Source organism: Tinamus guttatus, unplaced genomic scaffold (genome assembly GCF_059628265.1).
Source record: "Tinamus guttatus ecotype Peru unplaced genomic scaffold, ASM5962826v1 Tinamus_guttatus_pri_ptg000291l, whole genome shotgun sequence".
Taxonomy (NCBI): domain Eukaryota; kingdom Metazoa; phylum Chordata; class Aves; order Tinamiformes; family Tinamidae; genus Tinamus; species Tinamus guttatus.
In genome coordinates, this window is record NW_028288825.1 from 1,343,107 (window position 1) to 1,366,410 (window position 23,304).

Below are 23,304 nucleotides of genomic sequence, written 5' to 3' on the forward strand. Positions count from 1 at the left end.
TCAGCAATACAAGGCAAGCAAATGAAAGTCTTTGGAATTAGCAATCTTCATTCTTGGTTCAGCACCTTAAAGACAAAGTCAGGAAAGAAATAATTGAAGAAATAAATAATGAAAAAGAACAAAAAGCTGGTGGAATTTAAGGGAGAAGTGCTAATCTAGGGTGTCCCAGCTCTGTTCAGCAGCCCTGGGCTTGTCCCTTACCCTGCAGCTCCTCGAAACAGCCAGAGCCACATGGACCCTCCTTGAGATAACCCAGCACGGACCTGTGGCACCAAGGATGCACCCATCAAGCAACTGCAAAACATAGATGTTTTTGGGCGAGATTGAATCTTCAAGACTTGGGAACTTCAGTTCAAATCCTTTCCTAAGGCTTCTGATAGAGTCGGCTACATTGAACACTTCTCCGTTTTTCTCATTTAAATTTTTAATGAGGATGAATCAGTGGGAACAAACCGTTCAAGGGGTGGTTTCATCAATGGCAGGAAAATCCATCCTAGGTTTTGGGGTGCCACCAGGGAGGTGGCAGATCCCTCCGGACAGCTCAGCAAACCCCCTGGCTCTTTTCAAGCATGATCCTTGCCAAATGGGTTAAATGCATCAAACCCTCTACCAAACCATCCTCCTTCTCCTCACCATGACCTCAGGTGCCTTGTTTGGAATGGGAAATTACAGCCAGGAGCAGCGGTGATTTTAAGCCACAGGTGCCCCTTGGCTGCAGCAGCTGCTGCCTCCTGAGCTGGGCTTGGCAGGTGCCAAAACGTCTTCATTACAAACAGCTTTGATTGCAATGAGAGCCTAGAAAAACACCCTTTAAAAGTCACCTGCTCTGTTTGAGGAACAAATATGAGCTAGGCTCCCCTGTGACAGCTCTACCTGTGCTCTGCTATGGGGCTTTTTGTTGCTTGTCTTCCAGGTGAACAGGCTGGAGGCTCTGGGGTGAAGCAGAGCCCATTGTGGGCAAGAAGGTGACAGTCATGTTGGGGGTGATCTTCTGGGCTTGCTTGGGGTCATATTTAGGTGTTTGCCAACTTGTTTTTCTCCTCATTGTTCTGCAGCTCCATGTGATGTGTTTATTTCCTAAATATGGTGCATTTGTACATGTTAAATGCTTTTTTTGGTGTTCTCCCAGTTACCCCAGAACCAACCTGCCCAGCCTCAGGTCTACATTCCTGCACCCATGGGTTCCTAGCTGTGGGTTTCCCGTGCCAAGCCTGGCACCAGCCCTGCCATCCCTTCCTGTGCTGCCTTCTCAGCTCTTTGCTTCATACCAAGCCTGTATGTCTCCATCATCATATTTGTGGCAAATACCTCCCTCTGCATGGAATAACCTAGTGCTAGAGATATAAAATGGTGGATGTTCTATGCAAACATTAAAAAAGGGAGATGGTCTTAGCCTCTTCTCCCACGGTAGGAAAACACTGTCTGCCTCTACTAGAGGTGACATGGGCTGGCAGCAGCTCAATTGAGTTTGACCACACTGAAATCTGTGGGATTTGGGGGTGCATTTGTCCTGAGAAAGACATTGGGGTGCAGGGAAGTGGCTGAAATAAGTGACAATAGGGAGACCACCTTCCTCTCCTGGCAGATCACAGCCAGACACAGGGATGCTCAGCCCACCTGGGGATGCTCTTCGCCCCGTCTCATCTTGTGCAATCAAATAACATTTTGAAGGCGGAGGGGAAAACTTTGTCATTTGAGCAATGGAGAAAAACACGGCCGGAGATGAAAGGGAATGCTAGATGGATGCTTCAGCTCCTGCGCTCCTAACGAGCGCCCAGACAAAAAAGCACCAAACAAACAGACAAAAAAAAATCCCAGACATGGTTAATGAGCTTTGCATTTCAATGTGGCAGCGATGTCACTGCACAGACGGTTCTCCCAGGGTCCTGCGCCGGACCAGGGGTGCGGGGCCACCCTGCACATCCAGTATTGGAATTGATCAGATTTCCCTGGTGTTGACTAAATAAAACATGCGTTTCCAGAAATCAAGAGAAAAGTTTGTTAAATATTTTAGTACATCTGGTCTCCTCTTCCCCACCCATATATGGACTTACAAAATGCTTTGCATATTTATTTTAGCATGCACTAGATTTATTTAAAAATAGCATCACCAGCGCTGGAAACAGCCCACTTGCTTTTCATCTAGATCTTTGCATTGAATCAATGAATCCAAAATTAAACAAGGTTAGGTGAACTCGGTCTATATAAGGACCTATTTGCTGATCAATACAGGGATGGATGCCTGGACTCTTTACTGCATGTAATGTGAGGACTTGCGAGTGAGAAATTGCTTTTGTTATGATGTTAAAAAAAATCAGATTTAATCTTCCCACATTAAAAAAAAATTATTTGTCAGAGAGACGCTTTGCCCTAAATAATTGATGGTGGTTGTAGCGTACCCAGAAGAGAGACGACTCCTGTCTTCCATTCCTAATGAAAGGGAAAAAGATAGCAAATATTTTTTTCTTGGATTTGTTTTCATCAGTGCAAGGAGCTGAAACTCCTTTGGGACTTTGGGAAAGAGGGAAAGATTCTCCAGAAATAGGAGAAATAGGAAGGGAAATGTCAGTGTGCTGTTGACCAAGCTCAGATGACCCATGAAGGATGCCCAGCTTTGGCACCGAGGTTCAAGAGGCTACGGGACAGTTTGGAGACCTGTTAACCCCTGGAGGTAACACCCAAAGGGGCTTCCAAAGAAGCAATGGCCAAAACATGAGCATAAAACCAACCCCCCATGTTGCTGAGCCCGTCGCTCCTTGCTGGGTTCGTTCTTCCAAACGTGGTGGAGATGAGTCCGCCTGGCTCCCACCAAGGCCAAGGAGAGCTGGGAGAGGGTTGATGTCCACCCGGCCACCCTATGCAATGGGTGGCAGAGCCACCAGCCAAACAGGTCAGGGAAATGAGCCAAAATGGCCTGAAGACCACGCATTTATGGAAAAATAAAATAAAAAGACAACTGTCCTTTTAGCTTGTCTGGGGGCTAAAATTTGGGGCTCACTTTTGGGACTACTTTGCATGAAGGTTGCCCGGCAAGATCCCTCTCTCCCAAGAATCGATCCATCAGGGACTGCACACGCGCTGCGCCAAATAAATATGCGTATCAGCTGTTCCCATGAATGAAAAATACACCCGCTGGTAAATTGGAGGTGAAATAATACATCTGTTGTCAGCATTTTTCTTTTTTTTTCTTTTTTTTTGCCACGAGTTTCATTAAAAAAGACGTATTGTCTCTGATAAAGTTAACGCCACCGGTTCACTAATTGCTCCTGACGTTTCCCCGTTGCATCGATGATGGATCGCTGCAGAAGCACCAAGCCCAGGCTGGCAGTGAGGAGGAAAGTCACCTCTTGGGGCTATTTCTGGAAGAAACGATAAAGCGGCGGCAGAGCCGGAACAGGCAGAGGGTCCCCAGTGGCCAGGGGGGCCATCGTGGCCACTCGGGTCATGCTGGGCACCTCGTTGGGGCCACCCGCCCGCTGGGCTCCCAAGGAGCCAAAGGAGATAAAAAAGAGGCAACAGCTGCTGGCCCGGATCAAGGATTTTAATTAATGGGATTTGAGGGGGTGGGGAATGGAAGGGGAGATTTTTCCCAAAGGTTCAATTAAAGCAGGCCGGGAAGGCAAGGAAGGGCATCCCGTGCCACCGCAGGGCTTGGGGAGGTGATGCTGACGGTCACAGTTTCAGCCTGCAGGGACCCCAGGGGGGCCAAGGGGCTGCTGTGGCACCTCTGGGCTTGCATTCGAAGTGACGAATTGTGAAATTTGCCACTTGCACATGGGGAAAAAATAAAAAAAGGAGCATCTTGCTGCCCTGGGCCAGGCAGAAAAGCAGAGCTGGCGGCCGGGCTCATCCCTTCATCCGAATGGCTCCCACTTGGTGGTCGCTGATGCCCAGTGCCACAGCCCCAGCCCTGCAAGGCCAGCGCCCGGGACAACATAGAAATGCCCAGACCACCCACACCCACCGTCCTGACCCTCAATTGGGTGCACTGAGTTTGCCGTTCTCTGCAGCACGAGCCAGATCCTGCAGCGGGGTCTGGGCAGTGTCAGCAGGACCTGAGAACACCCTGCGGGATCTCATGCGGCGCCAACAACAGCCTCTTTTCGCCTGTCCGTGAGACAAATGAGGAGAAAGAGGGGGGAAAAAAAGCTTTCTCCTAATAAGGTTGCGCAGAGTGGTGAATTTTCTGCCTCTGCTCAAGTTCTCTCCTCGGAGGCGCTGCTGCATTTTTAATGCGTCTTGATGGAGCTATTACGCTGGTAATTGAAACGGAGCGGCCGCCGCCGCGGCAGCTCCCAGCACCAGCTCAGTCCTGATCCCCAGCCCCATCTGCCCGGGGTGCAGTGGGATTGGGGGGGGTTCGGGAAAAACGTCCTTCCCGGCAGGAATGCTGGAGCGCGGGCAGGCGCTGGCCGATGCCTCCATCTCGTGGCAGCCGATGCTGCGGCACCGGGCAGCTGCGGGGTCCGGCTCTGCTCGCTCCCGCATGGAGCGGCTCCGGCACCACAGCAATTCCAGGAGCTCCTGCTTTTCACCCGGGAGCATGGCTGGGCCTGGAGAAGGAGCACAGCAGAGGGTGACCCAAGGCCACCCAAAGCCAAACCCCAGCAATGGCTCCAGGCAGAGCAATTTAGCATCTGGGGACCTCGCGGATGCAGGACGAGGGGACGTCACACTGGTACCAGGGCCACTGGCCAAGAGCTTGAACAAACCCCCCCAGCCACAGAAGAAGCAACGAGCAGCTCATTTGAGGGCTAATTTTATTGAAAACAAGGACAGGGTGTAACGGGTACAGAACGTTCTCAAAAACACAACGCTAGAGGGGCTTCCCATCCACCTCGAAATCCTCCCCGACCCCAAAGCCAGCCTAGATCCTGCCAGTTCTTCATCCCCCCTGCAATTAGTGCAAGGAGAAGGGACTAACTGAAGCAGGAGGAGAACGTGCTGGACGGGAGAAGGGCAGGAAAGAGCTCGGCCGGACGAGGCTGCGTGGAGCTGCCGGGAAGGGGTGGCCCAACTCACCCAGCTGCATCTCCCAGGAACCAGCGTTGGGGATGCTCCTTTTACTAAAATGCAGGAGCCGGGTCTTCCTCCAGGAAGTGAAATGCAGCCAAAAAATAATAATTAAAAAAAAACATGGCCATTCCCCAAAACACCAAAAAAAAAAAAAAAAAAGAGGGGGTGAGATAGGGGAGCGGGGTCACAACAGGGAGTTGTGGGGAAACGAAAGCTCCGCAGGGAAACAAAACCAATCCAAAGTAACCAGCCCGGATAAATCCCAGACTTGTGCACGTGGGTTGCAAAGCTCCATCCCAACCCATCGTGTGCGGCCTCAGGAGTGCCAGGAGCTTCGCAGTGGGACCAAGGAGCGGCGACACGAATCACTGCGCTAAGGGGTGCTGGGACCAGGGGCACCCCGAATTTCACTGGGTTTGGCCGTCGCAGCCGGTGTTTGGGGCTCGTCTGTGTGGGGAAACGCATGCGAGTGCTCTCTAGGGAAAACGCCATGTGCTTCCCTGGCATTCCTGGGGGGTATTGAGGATTGAAAAACAAGCTTTCCTTGGGAGCAGCTTGTGGGAATGGGAGGCATAAGGCAGCCGTTGCAGCCTCCATTGGGAGCAGACAGATCCCGGGTTCGGGGACTGCAAAAGGAGGGAACCACGAATCTGGGGGGCTTCGCTCTCCGTGGGGCCAGATACCCTGAACACGGGAAACGCAGCCTCAAATCCAGACCTCCAGGGCATGAAATTCAGGAAAAAAATCTCACTATTTTTTTCTTTAAAGACTCACTTAAAAAATAGATGTACTAAAAAAAAAAATGTCTCAGGCCAGGGTATCTTTTAGTGACTCCTTTCCAGCCTTCCCAAATTAAGCCAGAACGTTGCTAGCCATTTCACCAAATTTGCTGGCCACATATATATTCACACATTCATCACTGATTTAAAAATATATAATATATATATATGCGCACACACGGACACACACACCAATATATATTAGAAAAGACAAAAATCCCTCTGAAAACTCAATCTAATAATAAAAAAAAAACAAAAATCCACAAAATCCACAGCTGGTGCGTTTATCCTGTGATCATATACAGTAGAAGACAGCGATCCCTTCTGCTCCCGCAGCTCCATGGGGAGCGCTCAGGCTGGGAGTGCGGGGAAACACATCAGGTTTTCACAGTGGATTTGTTAGCGGAGAAGGAACCGCTCCTCCTTCCTCCCACGCAGAAGGGCTTTAATTTATAGCAAGTTAGATCAAAACACGTTACAAAGTCCGTTATATATAGACACAAAATGTACAACTGTCAGCAGCCCCTGTGCAAGGCGCTGGGTTTGCGGTGCCGGCGGGTGGCCGAGGGGCTCGGCGGCAGCGTGGGACCTGGGTGGCCTCCAACGGGCGCGTGGCACAGTGCAGGGTCTTACGGGAGCCCCCGTGGGAAGGGGGATGGAGCATCCTCCTGGCCGGAGCGGGAACGGCGAACGCAGGGAGCGATGCCCTCAATCCGGACCGGCCGCAGGGTGAGGAACGGGCTGCATCCAGCCCGGGCAGGGAGGCAGCGCCCCGGGCTCTGTGCTCTGGGGAGTGTGGGGTGAAGCTTAGAACAAGCTGGGTTCATTTAAAAATGCCCTTTTTTTTCCTTTTTCCCTATGCAACTGGTGCATTGACTCGGTGAGGGCAGTGGGAGGGGGGCACCATGTCTGGTGCTGCCTGGAAGAGCCGTGAGACCTCGTGGCAGGCGCCAAGCGCAGCCCCAGGGCCTCCTAAGAGCTCTCCAGGATCCTGGTGGCACAGAGCTGGGCACGGAGCAAACAAAAAGGAGACTGGGCTTTGTGGGACGAGGCCTTTGGGCTCCCTGCAGGCAAGGGAGAAGAGGAAGGGAGCAGGAGGAAAAATTGCTCCCTCGGCTGTCCTCAGGCAGCAAAGGGGAATAAACGCAGGAATTCCCCGCGCTGTGCGCAGGCTCTTGGGGAAGGGAGAGGCCCTTCCGCATCCTTCGCCCCAGTCCAGCCTCCTGGCCTCAGTTTGGGGACCACAGGCCTCTCCCTGCGCCGCTCACGGCATTTGCCGGGCACCAGCCGGGGAGCTCCTGAGCCTTCGGTCTCGGCAGCTTAGTCGAGTGCGTGTCAGCTTCAAAAGGCTCATCCTGGTTGGGGTTCATTTGGGCAAAGAAAAAAGAAACTGCAAGGCCCGGAGATGCCAACGGGCTGGGGAAATGCGATTTGTGCAAACCACTGTTAACATGAGTCCTCATTTGCTCTTCTGCACAGAAGTCGGGTGCTGGATGAAGGGGACCGTACGCAGCCACGAGGTCTGGGAGTTAGGAGTCTTCCCCGAGGATCTCTGTCACGAAGGAGGCCATGTCAGTCTCTTTGGTGTCGTGCAAGGTAAAGAAAGGATGTTCCTGCCAACAAGAACCGAGATAACATCAATTCCTGCCCGAGTTAAAATGAGCACAAGAGCCATCCCTGGTGGATCCCAAAGCTCCCATAGATGCCAGCCTTTAGCTCAAAGGTTAATGCCTTCACATCTGATGTTTCTAGGTTTAACCCCAGCTGGATGATCAACCATGGCAGCTGTTCTACCATTGCTTGAGGCTGTTAGTCTACACCCACCAAACGTAGATGATAGAAGGAGAAAACACCTAGAAGTCCCAAACCCCCAAACCTTTCCACATCCCTCCAGCCTAGACATGCTATGTTCACCCTGCTATGCACCCCCAAGGCTGAGAAGTTCCCCCTATCTCCTGTTGTCCCATTTTTAGGGACTTACTGGACCATTCATTTCACTTTTAAAACATGTTGGAAGACTAAAATACCAGAGGAAATGACTCGGCACTTACCATAAGTTCTAAATAGTTCATTCTCTCAGCAGGGTTCTTCCTTAAGCTGGAAAAGAAAATTGGGGGAAATGGGCTGTGGGTTCCTTTTTTCTGTACACAGTCTATCACAAAGGAATCCCCCTTCCCCAAGCAACACCCCCCTCTCTCCTGGGCAGCACCCATTCCTCTCCCCGTTTGGCCATGCAGATTTGAACCCCAGGACCCCACAAAACTGTGAGCCAGGTACCTGGAAAAGGCAACCTGGGGTTATTTTGCCATGACAATGGGTGGGGAGACTCTCAGGGTTTGTTCAAGACCCATCTCGCTGGGCTCACCTCTGTCCAGCAGCTTGAAGCAAGTGGCATCGAGGCCGCAGAGCTGCTCGTTGGCTACTGCAGAGTCCCCACAAAGCCACAAAGCAGCTTTTACCCAGAGGCACCCAGACACTGGCCAGGGGGTTGTTCTGGTTTCATTGCCACTTTGCCAGAAATTACCAAAATTTTCAGCAGTATTAAGAGCAAAAGGAGAAGAGAAACCTCTTCACTTTCCAACCAGCTTGAATGAGTCAGGCTGAGAGCAACATCAGTCTGGGCAGCGCTTCCTGCTGTGGCCAAACGCCAGCTCAGCATGGGGAGATGGGGAGAAAGAGGCTCCGAAATGACGACAAACCCTGTCCTATGCTTTATTCCGATCCCTATGGATCGGGCTGCTGGTCCAGCCAGGCTGGGAGAAGCTGCCAGTCCCTGCTGGAGACTCACCACTGTGCCGTGAAGTCCACAAACTCCTTGGAGAAGCGATCAGCAGGCAGCTGGGGGGAAGGCTCCTCCACCACCTGCTTGAGCTGCTGGAAGGGGGTCCCCCAGGACTCGTACGGGAAGCGAAGAATGGCCAGCTCGATCTGAGGAGGAAGACAGGCTGAAAACCGGCCTCATCCCCACACACGTGCCCACCTCAGTGTCAAAAGCAAACTGGGATTCAAAATGAAAAGCCTTTTTCCTCACAAACTATTTTTGATTTGGGTCAGACCATTTAAATATATATATATTACATAAATAAGGAGACACAGAGCCAAAAGTACTTCCTTCTGAGGCTTGCTCAGCAAATTAAGAAACTTACAGAAAGCAACCAAAGTTACAGAAAGCGGAGATTACTTAAAAATATAATAAAGCATGCACACCATTTCTGTCCATAGTAGCCTATGGGCTTTCAGGCTGATATTGTATGACCTATACACAAAAATATGTCCACAAACCCCCCAAAAATAAGTGCTATAACATAATTTAGAAAGATCTTTGCCAAGCCACCTCAGGCAAGCACCTTCAGAATTAAAAAAAAAAAAAAAAAAAGCAGGAAGCTGGCCCAGAAGGAAGACATTAGAGGGGACATTGGAGGGAATCACACTGGTCAGGGCTCCATCCAGCTGCAGGCTGGCAGACTTTTAGCAAGGTCCCCTCTCCAATCTGGCTTTGGAAAGGTTCAGAGATTTTGTCATTCACAAAATCTCCCATCCCACAGCTTCCTGCATCTCAGGAGGAAAGCCAGGGCCTAATGACATTTCCAGCCTGCTTCATGGCTGCCAAGCAGCTTAGCTCTGCTCTGCACTGGCCATGGACACCAGCAAGAAAAGGGGGTTGGTTCTGGCATCAAGGACAAGACTGGCTAGGAAAGAGGGAGTATTTGCCCAGAGATCTGTGTAGCGCACACAAATGCAGGGATGCAAAGCCCCATACTAAGGTCATTGCTATTTTTTATTCCTGAAGTCATCTATCCACCCACACAGAGGCAGTCTCCTGGAAAGCAAAACAGCCATTCCCAGGTAGCCTCCTTTGAGCCAACAACTGGGATTTCCTTTGTCCTCTGGCGCCAGAAGATCTCAGCTGTTTTCTGTAAGATCTGTTTCTTGCAGGAGGCAGATAAATTGTCCTGAGCAGCTGCAATTTTGGAACTGAAAGTATTTCCCCTTGCTGGTGGCTGCTGTCAGCCACCTCACAAGCAGCACTGCTGCAAGCCATGCACACTACCCCGAGCTGCAGCAGTGGACACTAACCCATCCCGGTATTTCTGGGACACTTTGCTCCTGTGGGAAGGTTGTGCATACAGGAAGGCTGTGATCCAGCCTCAGCAAACCCTGCTTCAGGGGTGAAGTATCACTGGATGCACAGAGCATTACCACAGAACTGTCTTGTGTAATTTGGCTCATGCTCTAAGTTACAAGCTCAGAATTTGGCCCACTTGTATAACTACCCACAGTGAAGCGAGCAGATGCCTCTGAGCGTGGCAGGATTGCAGCCAGCCTGCAAATGCCCTGTCCCACCCCAAGGAATGCCAGCCGCAGCCCTCCTACATTACCATTGTGATCCCGAGACTCCAGACATCCGACTTCACGTTGTAGCCCTTCTGGTTCAGCTCAGGGTTTATCCTCTCCGGCTGTAACAGCAAAATGAAAGATACTACAGCTCTATCTTGTTTTCCCAGAGTAAAATACACGGCAAATCTCTGGCTACAAAACCCAGCCTGGGTGGATTCTCCTGGCTCACGATTAGGCACAGACATTCCCATGAGGGCAGGGTGGGGGTTATATCTACAAGCATTGGTGAAGGTCACATTTTGCTCCACATAACCCACATGAACTCCCAGCTCCAACTCCCAAGCAAGACTTGTACAATGTGGCATGATCTCCAGGAGCTCTGCCATGGACGGCAATGGGAAATTCAAAACAGTTTGGGAGGATGAAGCAAACTTTAAAACAATCCTACCAAGAGAAACCTCAGCATTTTCTAGCCAACTGGGAGCAGCCTTTTCAACCAACACCAATAGTTAGTCAGCCCTTTACCCTTCTGCAAATGGAAGGTGATGAAGGAAGAGTCTGCCATAGGATTAAAGCAAACAGCAGGGCTTAGCGGGACTGTAATCCTGTCCTTAGAGGACTCTGCTGAGTCAGGATGCCCACAGCATGTGGCTGTGGTTTCTATCTCAGTACAGAGGAGAAACAGGACTGATTTCTAAGCGACAGCCTCTTCAAGCCAAGGCTGAAGGCAGCTGAAGGATGTCAAGTTAGATCCCACACAAACACACTTACAGCCATGTATGGTTTGCAGCCAGCATCCATGGTCTTTGCCACAGAGTCCACCAAATAGCCACTGATTCCAAAGTCACACATTTTCACATGTCCCTCCTTGTTGATTAGCACATTGGAAGGTTTCACATCTAAGGGAGAGAAGATGAGAGAAGAGATCAAGTCTTCTGCTGAGGTACCACAAAGCTACTACAGAAAAATACTCCCTGCTGGCCTAGAGGATTAGGAGAGCCTTAAAACAAGGAAAAAGAGACAAAGTCCCACCATTTATTTCCTTCAACAAAGGCTGTTCACCCAAAAACTAAAATCAGACCTTCAGGACAGAAGAGGCCTCCCTCTCACAAAGCAGGTCAAATAAGAAATAAGATGCTGAGGAGTTAATGCCCACCTCCTTAGAAGAGATTTAAGTGCCCAACACAGCCTTAAATGCTCAACTCTCATTGAGTTTTTGGGACAGCTCATGTCTCAATCATCACAATTTGTCCAGAGGTATACAAGAAACTACACCAGGACCTAGGCATTAAGATACCCACCCTTGAATTTGCAAGGTCTCTTTCAGACCACACCTGACTAAAACTACCCAGACAGGAAAGATAGGGGATTTTGTTCCCAAGAACCACCTTCAATTCATCTTTCTACTCAGAGAGAGAGACAGAGAGGCCCATAATAATTCAGACATCGGGGAATTCAGCCATAATGTTCAACCCTTCCTTCAAGGAGGAAAAGAACAGCATCATGCAAGCAGACACATGAAGGGAACATCCACACACTCCACATTTTTTTGTGGAAAGGACCCTTTGCATGATCTACTTTAAGGCTAGAACTCCAGCCACATCATGCTAACCCCATCCAGTACATACCTCTGTGGATCACAGACAATTTACTGTGCAGATGCTCCAGCGCTCGCACAATCTGGTGACAAAAAGAACAAAAGAGTCAGTCACACCCAGCACCAACCTTTCTCTGTGAACATACTGCTCATTTCCAAATACTGTGTCCTACAGAAGGGCTCCAAAGGGCTGCAGGCAGCAAACCCCAGTTTGAAAACAAAATGTAGCCTTATGGCATCAAGCTACACACGAGGTGTGTAATGAATCACCATGACGCTCAGGGGACAGACTAAATGACATATGAACCCGAGAGGTACTCACAGACACGGCCATTTTCCCCAAGATGTCTTCAGGGATGGTTTTCTTCTTCTCTAGCACTTTCTTGTAGAATTTATCTAAGGAGGTGTCCATGAGCTCCATGCAGATCCACACATCGCCCTGCAGACAGAAGAAAGTCATTGATGAGTGAAGAGGGGATTCATCAGAAACCTGGGAGCTGAAGGAATTGGCATGGACAGACACTGCCCCTTCCACACAGGACAACCTGATGTCCCCATTGTGCAGCCACTGCACTGGACAGGGTGCCACAGAGGCACTGCACTGGGCAGACATGGATAGAGCTGCCCAGCTATCACACACCAAGGTGCTGTGCAGCCCACAGGCTCTCGCACTGTCGCAGTACCTCTCGGAAGAGGGCTCCGTAAAACGTGACAGTGTAGAAGCAGTCGACTGTCCTCATGGAGATGTCCAAGTCCATCAACAATCTCTTCTGCTCCTGGGTGTTCACTGTCGCTCGAATCCTCTGGGACAAAAAAAATTGGGGAAAAGAAAGAAAAAAAAAGACGTTTTTTGACATATGTGAAATAACACCATAATCTAAGGAGGGAGACTGCCTCGCTCTGATTCAAAGGACCTGCAGTCTGAGCCCAGGACAAGCATTTGCGCTGATTTTGCTGACAGTGGCCCTCTGAGAAGATGCCCAGATCTCCTCTTTCCAATGGGACCCTAAGGAATTACAAAAACCTTGGCAAACCCCTCCACAGACAGGGGATCCATCCAGCAGCCTCAAGGGGCACTCTCACATCCCAACTAACCAGGCACGGGCACGGAGCCTGGATTTCAGCGCCTGCTTAAGGAGAGCTGCAGGGCCCAGCCGACACCAGCGCCGGGGCTGCTCGCACCCGCGCGGCAGCGTGAGGCTGCACAGGGACATTGGAGGCTGCCAAGACTCCTTCAGATCCATGTCCCCATTCCGCTGTGACCAGCAGAGTCCAGCCGAGCCCCCCTGGAGCCGCCTGAGCCCATTCCCTGCCCTGCTCCTCACCTTCACGGCCATGATGGTGCCGCTCTGGGCATGCCGGACCTTCTCCACCACGCCGTAGGCCCCGCGGCCCAGCTCCGAAATAGTCACCAGGTCATCAGCCTCCACCTCGAAGTTCTGGAGGGAGACAAAAACCAGAGAGGCGCCTGCTCACCACCAAAGGCATCAACAGAGGCCCAATACGAGCACCTCGCACCCCAGCAGCTCTTATACGCAGGGGAAGCATCACACTTAGAGAGGAGATGGATGTATCTTTTTGTTGTTCTGTATCTGCTGAATCAGAGCCTGAATCCTCTTGCTCTACTCATGCAGGCTCATTCAATTCCCCCTCTGCAGCCTGAGATCAGGAGTTTTATCCTTTACACCAGGGCACACTGCCCCTGGAAAGGGCACCAAAGTTTGGTGCCTCTTCCCCTGGTTGGCATTACTGACACGAGGGTATTTCTGCAGTTGCTGAAACAACCTGCAGGATTTTATCAGCTCCACTGCCAACACAGGTAACTATGAAAAACCTCTGCCGCTTCCCATTCCTAATCCCTGCGTCCAGCTGTGTTCCCTTGCCCTCCTCTTGTGAGCCCTGCATGATCATGGTCATGGTCACAAATAACACCCAGGTGCCTAATAACATCTCCACTTATGCAAAACCTCTCTTAGATGGCAGGGTGCACACAGCAACACATTGCTGTGCAATATCAGGGAGCTCAAACGATTCCTGCCTGCTTCGACACTTTCTCCCACCGTCAGCCAGGAGGGTAAAACATGAGCTAGCAATGAGGAAGGAGCTAAGGCAAATGCAATTATATAAGGCTCATTTCAAGCAGAAAAAAAAAAAAAAACCTGTGCTCAGACAAACCCCTGCAGCAGGGAGCAAGTTTCTGTGCAACCCAACAAGTTTCCCTAAACACACGTTAGCCTCTAATCGTCTGCTCTGCTGGGCAGGGACAAGCTGCCTGCGTGAGACATGGGCTATTTTTGGACTCTGCCTTCATTGCTCTTAATAAGCTACAGGCCTTCTTTCAGCCAGGCAGGACTTTATCCAGCCTCTCTGCTTTTCCTCTGGTCTCAGGGAACAAAAATAACACCAGGATGCCAAACTGACCCAGTAGCCAGCACGGCAGCAAGGGTGGGAAAATCCCGGGTTGCAAAGCATCGGAAACGCCGCCTCCGAGATACGCCCAGAGCCGAGCGGAGGCGGCGGAGAAGCCGAGCGGGGCGATGTGGCTGCCGGCCAGCGTCCCCCCTGCGCGCCGGGCACGGGGACGCGCCGGGGCCGGGAGGGAACCGCTCCGCCGGACGTTCCAGCCAGTCCCAGCTCCATTTATTCAAAGCAGATGTGGCTGGCGGGCGGCCGAGGCCGGGATCAGGAGAGGTCTGTGCTTGAGCTCAGCGCTGAGATATGCGCTGCCCCGCGCGGGGAGGTGCCAGCCGCTTTCCGGGCAGGATGCTGGATCCCGTAAGGAGCAGAGCGGGGCTAAGGGGGACACGCAGCCCTGCAGCACGCTGGCCCGGGCAGCCAGTGCAGCACAGGCTTGCGGCTCCCGCAGGGGCCTCCGGGAAGGATCTGGTGGTGCTTCTCAGGACACATGTTCTGCAATTGTTCCAGGTTATTGTGTTTTCTTTTTTTTTTTCCTGGAATTTACCCTAAGGCTTCCCCAGAAGCTGGCAGTTCCCAGCACACTGCAGGAACCCTGCCCAGCAACAGAGGCCACGCGCCGACATGACCGGCACTGTCCCATCCCAGCATCGCTCACCTCATGGCCCTGGGGTGGCCAAGCTGATAACGGAAATGCAGGACAGCTCTTGCAAGGACTTCAGGGACCCAAGATCATCATCCAGCCCCATGGCCTAAAGCCAGCCTATGCCCAAGCCCTCTTCCTCCATCCCACACCGTGTTGCTCCAAACACCTGGATCAGGCAGCTCCGCTAACCCCCAGAACAGGCAGAGCCCAGCTGGTCTTTATCAGAGAAGGGATGTTCCCAGGCAGACACTTTCCTTGATATCAACATATCACGACTGAGCAGCAGTAAAGGCTCAGTCGCATCTTGTGTCTTAATGGTGGGCAACTCTGGCAGGGGAAACACTCGGATAAACACACTGCAGCAAAGGCAGCGAGGACGACAAGCTTCCCCCAAGCTCCAGCACTCTCCTTTGGCACACGCTGCTGTCCAGGCTGCTGCAGAGCAGCTCTGCCCGAGTTATTAATACCCCCGGCACCAAACACCGGCAGTGGGATTGCTTTCCGGGCCTGGCCAAAGCTTCCTCTCCTCCTCTTCCTTCCCTCCTATCTCCCCTGGCCCAAAAATCTTGCTCCAGAACTAGGGCCCATCAGCTGAGCACCTGCCCACCCTGCAAAGTAAGCGGCTAGAGATAGAGATTGGCTGATCCAATGTACAGGACAGTATTTTTAGCTCACTTGCAATCAGCCTTCTGCAGCCCCAGGAGAGCCCGTAACAAGAGAATGAAACAAAAGAGAGGAGGTGGCTATTTCTAGCAGTATTTTTCATCAGGTCAGTAGGAATAGCTTAGGAGAGCCAGAAAGCAACTTTTTGCCCTGCTTCTCTTTGGACACCGGCAGTAAAACAGTCCCGGAGGTCAGTAGGACAACAGGGATTTTGTTTGCGGTGGCCGGGGAGCACAGCGAGGTCACGCTGATTTAGTGAGGATGGACTGGATCTTTCCATTCCAAGCCAGGCTGCGGGCAGGGCTGTGCAGGCAGCTTTGTGATCACTCACTATGGACAGCATTGCTCACTGCCTGCAGCCAGGAGAGAGCAGCTAGTGAGCACTGGGGTGCCTGCACGAACGCCTCTTGCAGCTGGGGTGCTCTGCAGTCCTACGTGCTCATCTGGGCCCCCATCCCAGACACCAAAGCCTGCACCTCACCTGCAATCCCCACTGCCAGGAAGCACAGGCAGCAGCAGCTCAGGAGACCCAAGGTCTCCCTGGACAGCCTGTGCATCTTATATAAGGATATATGCATCTGATATAAGGAGGTATAGATGAAATACATCCCCCCAGTACTGTGGTCAGGCCTGACAGTGCTCTGAGCACACCACAGACCAATTGGACCTTGGGGCTACCAACAACTCGTTGGCAGAACGAGGCAATGCAAACCTGGTCCCTCTGCCGCTACCTCCACCACATCTTCTGGCAACGTGGGCCCTACTGTGGGGCAGACATTGGGAGCCAAGGACTCCCTTGCAGGGAATTTCCACCTTCATGACAAAAGGAACAGGATAATCCCCCGGGCAGAAGCGGTCATAGGATTTTCCACTTCACCCAAAACTCAGGAACCAATTTACAAATTGCTTCCACCCAGCCAGCTTAGCTCTGCCCTTCAGGATCTGTCCCAAGTAGTCGCTGCTCTAAACATTAGAGCAGAGGCCCAGTGTTCAACAGGGAGAAGGTCTTGCTGAGGGACATCTCATGCCTTCAAAGGCCCTTCCCTGAGATGCACAAGGATGGCACAGTCCTTCTCATGGTTGTTCAAATGTGCATTGAAATATCAACATCTGATTTTACAAGGAGACATGACAGTATCACCCATGAAACTCGCCATAAAAGGGGCAAGCAAGACTGAAGGCAAGCAAAAAAAAAAAAAAACAAAAAACCCTGCTGCACGTACTTTATCTCCAATGGTAATGAATGTTCTGGAGTCCAAATTCCTTGGGGGTCTGCAAGAAAAGAGAAAGAGTCAGCAGAACAACAGCCGTGTTGACCTTCTTAGCTAAAACTAGGTTTTCACGTTCCTTCGAGCGCTTTTAGCCAGTGCTTTCCACGGTGCCTTGTCATTATGTGTTCAAATCAGCCCCCTCCAACACTCACAAATACTTTAATTGTGCAAGTAAAACCTCAGTCCACACCCACAAAGCATTTGTTGAACGCAACCAGCAGGACCCCAAAAGAGTCAGTTAGATCAGGCAGGGATCAAATCAACAGACTAAGAAACCATCTGTTTTCAGGAGCCCAAGGGACTGGGACTGATCAAATGAGATGTTTCTGCAGCAGAGCAGCTCGGCTGTCGTGTTTTGACAGGCAGGTGTTGTAACAGGACAGCCACGTAGCTTGGAACACACACCCAGAGAACAACAGGTAATTCCTCCAGCGTGAGTCATTTGTGTACACTTGAAGGCCTGTGGTAGACAGCTTGGCAGGCAGAGAGCCCAGCATTTTACAATGTCACACTCCATGCGACACCACGCAGGTGAAAGTCTTCCTCTATGGCTTTTTCCTCATTGGTGGCCACTTTACATTACTTGTGGCATGGTACTTCTACAGCTGGCATTAGCTTTTTTATCTCTTGTGCCTTGCTTCTTTGCTCTGCCCATTTCCTGCAACCTTGAAGGAGTGGGAATTGCCCAATTTGTCAGTCCTTCTAATTCCCATTAGAGCAAAAAGGCAATCTCCAGCTTTAAGGAAGTATTCAGTCTCACAGTGAAAGCCTTGCACTGTGCAAATATTTGCATTACATCTTGGGAAGTTCAGAGAAAAGAAATTGTGGATACCTGGCATGAACCTTCTCAGCGGTGCTCTGGGCATGCAAGCGCCCAGCAAACTCAGGTGTGACCCTTTCTTCGGGGAAATTCAAACAGTGATAGCAGCAGAGAGAGAGATGCTGCCCCAGGGGGAAGGAGGTGGCTGCTGCATGCAGAGCTTGGAGAACGCAGGCTATATTGGATAGTCCTAATGGGGGAGTGTTCCCCCCCGGGGGATCTGTCCTGTCTGTGTTTTTAGATAGCGATGATCCCCTTTGAGGTTTTTACTGCTCTCCTGAAACAAGGATGGTCTGTGGAGAAGGTTTCTGGAGCAAACAAGGCTCAGCAGTGGGGCAAACCCAAGGTGTTTTGGAAGATCACATGGAGGAGGAATTTGAATTGTCTGCTTTTTGTCAAACCGAGTGCTGCTAAACTTGATTCTCCTCCACAGCACAACAAGCATCCAGTGCATGAAACAAACAGGGCAGACAAATTCCAATGCCCTGAGATACAGCTGGGCACTGGCCCCTGGCAACAAGCAGTATGTGGCAGAGCACCTCGAGCTGCTCTGTGTTGTCCTTGCAACAAGGCAGGAAGCTGTGAGTGATGCACAGGTCACAGGGAGGGTGACATGCCATAGAGGACCTCTTGCCAACCCTCCTCATCCTACACCTGCCTCAATGCAGCTGACATCACCTCTTCTCTTCCCCTGCACTAAAAACATTCACCTCTTCTGTCCCAGTTCACCAAGCCTTTGTCCTTTGGCATCAGCAGAGCTGCAGAAGCAGGACAGAAGAAAATCTCCCAGCAAGGTCTTTGCCCCTCAGCTATTTTAGGCAAAGAGCTGCCTCCCAGAGAGGCGTTCCCTGGGTACATGCGTGCAAGCAGGTGTGCAAGTGTGTGCAATTCCTTGTCATCACACACAAGCCGTAACTTGAGCACACCCTAACTATGTTGACTTTGTCAAATCTACAAGGGCCTTTCCCCTTTTTCCCCATCAGCCCACTCTGAATCCAGATGCTCTGGAGAACCACAGTTGGTTTCAAGCAGTGGAGACACTTACGTTGTGTTGGCAACAGGCTGCTTAATGGTGAAACATGGTATCCTCAGTTCCCGTTTCTTCTTGCTCTTTGCTAGAACAGAAGATGCACGTGTGAGCTACACACATTTTCTTTCTTCCTTCAAGCATTCTCTCACCCACAGCTACCAGCTAGCCAGGCCTAGATCCACCCAAACTCAATCCAACTGCTCTTCTACAGACTCCCTCCTCCCATATCAATGACCCTGTCCTTTTGCCTCATCTACGGATATGCAGGAACCGAAGAGAGTCCTGGAGCCTCCAGAGCTCAAATGAGTTTGGATCCAGTAAAAAAATACCTTGTGGCACAGGCCTAGCACTAAGCTAGGGCCCGAACCTCTTGCATTGCACAGCCACATCAAGGCTACGTGACAAAGCCACCATGCTCACACCTATTGCCCAATTTTAGAGGCAACAGCCAGAAGCACAAGTGGGTCTCAACATCCCTGTCGATCTCTTGCCCTCAGAAATGACCAAAAGTGCATCGATGGGGACCATTTTCCGAGTCTCTTAGCCAAGCTCTGCCTTGCAATACTCCTCAGCCATCCCAGTAGTGCTCCTTTTTTCCCTGTGGCCATTACAAGTCTCTCCTAATTTTGATTTTTAATTGCTGATATTTAGGAGACGGGTTAAAATCGCCATTTCTGCGGGGCACTAACCTGGTTTGTGAGGCTCCAAGGATCCCTTGGAATCTGAAAGAGACAGAAGAGAGACACTGGGTTAGCTTTCCTGCTCCAGACAAGCTGGGTACAAATCAGATCCCTTACAGTCCCACATACAATCCAAGAAAAACAATTCTGGTTGCACATTTCTGTGGGGAGAAAACGCCAGGGCTTGGAAGGAGCAAGGCCCCAGGAGACACTGTCCATCCCAGTTTGTCCAACCACAGGAGGTCCCCCCCACGCCATTAGCGATACACGGGGCTCCCAAAAACACTCCACTTTCCTCAACCACTCCTTTCCCCATGAGATCCAGGCTTCCATCCAGGCCTTCTTGGGAAGAGATGGCACATTTTCCAATGCAATAACAATCCCGCGGTTCCTGGCACCCCGTGCATGCTCGGGCGCCGTCAGGGAGGGCCAGGCCACCCTGTCACACAGAGCTCATCCGACCTGACGTGCAGCAGGACCATGGGAGCCCTGGGGCTCTTTGCACCCTGTGGGGTTGAGGACATTGCAGCAAGGAGGTCCTAGTGCACATCCGCACCGGGATCCACGAGGCCGGTTGTTCTTGAGGGAATGTGGCTGTCACGAGCAGCCGCACTCCGGTGGTGGCCCTCAAAGCTTGCTCTGGGACAGCTACTGAAACCATGATCATACTCTAGCCAAGGTCCTCGAGCTTCCTGTGGGTTTTGTATTTTCTGCTAGGAGGGAATTGGGAGCGATCCAGCTTAACTGCATGTGATCTTCCCCAACAGGAGCTCTGGATGGAGGCTGCAAGGAGATGAGCTGCCAAAATCCCGCCTTGCTACCCTGAGCCCTCCCAGCAGGGACAAGGGGCAGCTGTGGTTTGCAGCTAAACGTGCTTCAGACCACCTGGACCTGGAAGATGCATTAGAAGCAAGAGCTGCAAGGTGAGCTCCAAGCGTGTGGCTGGGAGCTGGGGAGTTCCCGGCTCCGCACGGCCTTGGACAGGCTCCCAGTGAATAAGGAATGGCTCCTACCTGCCTGGCTCCTGGGGACACCCACGTGGACAAAGTCCAGCGCTCTGAGCATGGCTGGGAAAGGGAGGGAGAGAGGAAGCAGCTGGTTCTCAGTGGGCAGGACGGGAGGTGCAGCCCCTCGGAGAAGTCGTGTGGCACCGGCAAGGCCTCCCCGAGCAGAGGGATCTACCGCCGCACCGCAATTCCCAACAGGCCTCTGCTCCAGGGAATGCCCAGCTGTGGCTCGAGGGCCTCACTCCTCGCGTTGGGACACGCTGCTGACTGTACTAAGCCCTGATTAGAAGCCCTGAAGCACAGGACGGGGCTCTCATCCCAACTCGGGCACTGTCCTGTTTCTCTGGAGGCCTCTCTGTGTCTTGGCCACGCACCCAGTGACTCTCACCTAGCGAGCTGCTCTGCTCCAAACTCAACCAAGAGTTGGAGTTGGCAGGAAAAGGTCTCCAGGGACCGGACCATGTCGCGGCAGCCGTGGTTTCCAGCTCACGAGCCAGCAGCATTTCCCCTCCCAATCCCTTATCCAGAGCCGAGCAGAGGGAGCTCTAAATAGCCCCAGACTTTTACCTGCTCGAGCAACTCCAGGAGCAAACACACACCGGGGCCGAATGAAGGCTGCATCATGCAGCAGGAGGGCCCTTCCCTCCCAGCATCCCTGCACTCTCTGCTGGATGTGGACGACCTGCCACAGGGCCAGCAACACGGGGTCCTCAAGTCCTGGCGCTCGAGCACACGCTGCCGTCGCTGCACACGAGCGGTTTAGCCAAGGGGAGCTTTTTCCAAGCATCCCTCCCCTGCGACCTGCTCCAAGATGCGACTGGCAGTTTTGCTTGGAGCCCCCCTGGCGCACTGCCCGGCCAAACGACCCCCGAGCCCAACGCCAGCCTGCACGGACACGCGTCCGGGCACAGCGAGCGCCCTCCGCCTCCGCGCGGATGCCGAGCGCGGGCCGCGGCCCGTGCGGACGAGCCGGGGCTCCCGTGTGGGCCGGGCAGGATTTGCAGAACGCCCCCGGCCCTCGGCTCGCAGGGAGGCCAAGCGGCTGCTTCCTCCTCAGGTTCCTCCATCCGGGCGCCACGGGGGCCAGCGGATCCGGGAGGCTCATCCGCCCGCATCTCCCGCCCCGCGGAGCGAGGCTGCTCCCGGACACGTGGCCGCGAGCCAGGGCTTTCCGTGAGGCCCCGAAACGCCCCCTTATCCAGCTGGTATTTTGCTTAATGTTTGCTCTCCCTCTCCCCCATTGCCATAGTAACCCGGAGCAGGGAGCACAAAGCGCCCTGTGTGCCCGGAGCGCTGACTCACGCGGCGCCAGCGGGGTCTGCACAGCCCTCGATCTGGCATTGCCACCGCGGCCCTTCCTCATCCCGAGCCGCCGGAGCTGCGGGAGCTCCATCCACGCTTGGATTTGCAAGCGCTGGTCGGCGGGGACAGGGACATTCCCAGCTACAAAGCGCTTGCGCCGCGCAGACGAGCTGTTTTGCTCCTCCGTGCAGCAGCGATCCTCTAAAAACCAGAACTATTCCCCCAGCTCGGCCCCAGTGCGTTTACACAGCACCCCAGCAAAGGCCCCGTGCCATCAGCCAGCTCCCCATCGCCCAAATCACTGCCGTCCACCCCGTGCTACCGCGCTGAGGTCAGCGGCCATCCCCGTTCCACCCTATGCCACCTCCATCACACATTTCCTGGCTCCCATCTGGAAAAGCCCTGATAAAACCAGCAAAACCAGAACTGCTCTGCCCTCCGCTCCACGGCTCCAGCTGGACCACTCGTGCTTATGGAAAACCCAGCTCATCCCGTGCTTGCAGAAGAGCAAATCACACGTTTCTCCCTGCCAAGGATGCTGCCCCCATGGGAAAAGCAGGAAATCTCCTTGCTCTTCCCAAACTTGCCATGGCCACAGCTCCGCGAGGTTTCCAGCATCCTGCTTGGCCGACCCGAATTTCCTGCCACACTCCCAAGCTCTCAGGAAGCAACTGCAGCCCTTGGCGGCTGCTTGCAGCCAGAGAGGCGGAGGTGGAGCAGGCGGGCGCCACTTCCTCTCCAACACAACCCGGAAAAAAGGAGACCAGCGGTCCTGCCCCAAAGCTCCGCACACTCCCTGCGGCCCGCTCCGGGCGGGAATATCCATGGCACGAGCTCGGGGCACAGCGCGGCTTCCCTTGCTGCTGCCCAGCCCAGTTATCGCCCCCGCTGCAAGGCTCCCCGGCACCGCTGCGCGTTATCTTGCGAGCGCAAGAGCCGGCTGCGCGGGGCCAGACTTCGGCCCCGCGAGATTAGCGTGCGCTGAGGCAGCCTCTGCAGCCTCCCAGCAAAGGCCCTGGGCGATGGAAGATGAAGGGAGGAGTTTTTTTTTTTTAAAAAAAAAAAAGACGGGAAAGTAAAAAGGCAGTGGGATAAAAAGGAGAAGATCTTGCAATTCCATCCCCGGCAGTCCCTGGCGCAGCAGTCATTTCTAGCCCCAAAGGTGGCTCTTGTTGGTCCCTTATCACCTGTGAAGCCCCGTTATCGTCTCTCGCACGTAGCTGGGATCCCCCTAAGGTCGGGATGCTCAGAGCTGCTAGAAGAATGGTTTATGTCACCTGAAAAACCTGGGGACTCTCCCAGGCGCCTGCAAGAGAGGTGACAGCTAGAACAGAGCGGGTGCTTCCAAACCCGCTGCTTGGTGGCATCTACAGATCCCCTTCGCGCATGGCAAAAGTAACCAAACGGGGGGATGTGGGACACGTCCCAGCACGCCCGGAGCCACAGAGGCAGCTGGCAGCGAGGTCTGAAACCCAAACGCTTTTCCGGTCGATGGTTGAGCTTTGCTGGTGCTGGCACCCTGGAAGGAGCCATGCAAATGTGCTGGCCACCAGGCTGGCAGTGCCAGCCGGGAGCACAGGCCACCGTGCACCAGCGCAGGGAAAATAAGGGGACCGAGGTCCTCAGCACGGGCGTTTTACCCACGTGATGCTACAGGCACGTAGCTGCATCCTTTATGCTAAGAAAGGAACCATTTCCTCCTATAGAAAAAAAACCACCCTTAGCAGTTAATTTTTCTCT

At 52.7% G+C, this 23,304-nt stretch overlaps 1 protein-coding gene across 2 annotated transcripts in view; it reads right to left on the reverse strand.

The window, feature by feature from the left end:
• Positions 1-6,870: 6,870 nt before the first annotated feature.
• The window catches only part of MAP2K3 (mitogen-activated protein kinase kinase 3), a 30,263-nt gene continuing 13,829 nt past the window's right edge, over positions 6,871-23,304 (reverse strand). For both annotated transcript variants that reach the window (XM_088527756.1, XM_088527757.1), the window contains exons 2-13: positions 19,265-19,297; positions 18,591-18,660; positions 16,678-16,726; positions 13,056-13,169; positions 12,414-12,533; positions 12,053-12,169; positions 11,762-11,813; positions 10,905-11,032; positions 10,175-10,252; positions 8,584-8,723; positions 7,847-7,892; positions 6,871-7,408 (exon numbers count right to left, since the gene is read on the reverse strand). In XM_088527756.1, coding sequence (XP_088383882.1) covers positions 7,325-7,408; positions 7,847-7,892; positions 8,584-8,723; positions 10,175-10,252; positions 10,905-11,032; positions 11,762-11,813; positions 12,053-12,169; positions 12,414-12,533; positions 13,056-13,169; positions 16,678-16,726; positions 18,591-18,660; positions 19,265-19,297 — 1,031 coding nt within the window. In that variant the 3' untranslated portion in view covers positions 6,871-7,324. The remainder of the gene's footprint in view (positions 7,409-7,846; positions 7,893-8,583; positions 8,724-10,174; positions 10,253-10,904; positions 11,033-11,761; positions 11,814-12,052; positions 12,170-12,413; positions 12,534-13,055; positions 13,170-16,677; positions 16,727-18,590; positions 18,661-19,264; positions 19,298-23,304) is intronic.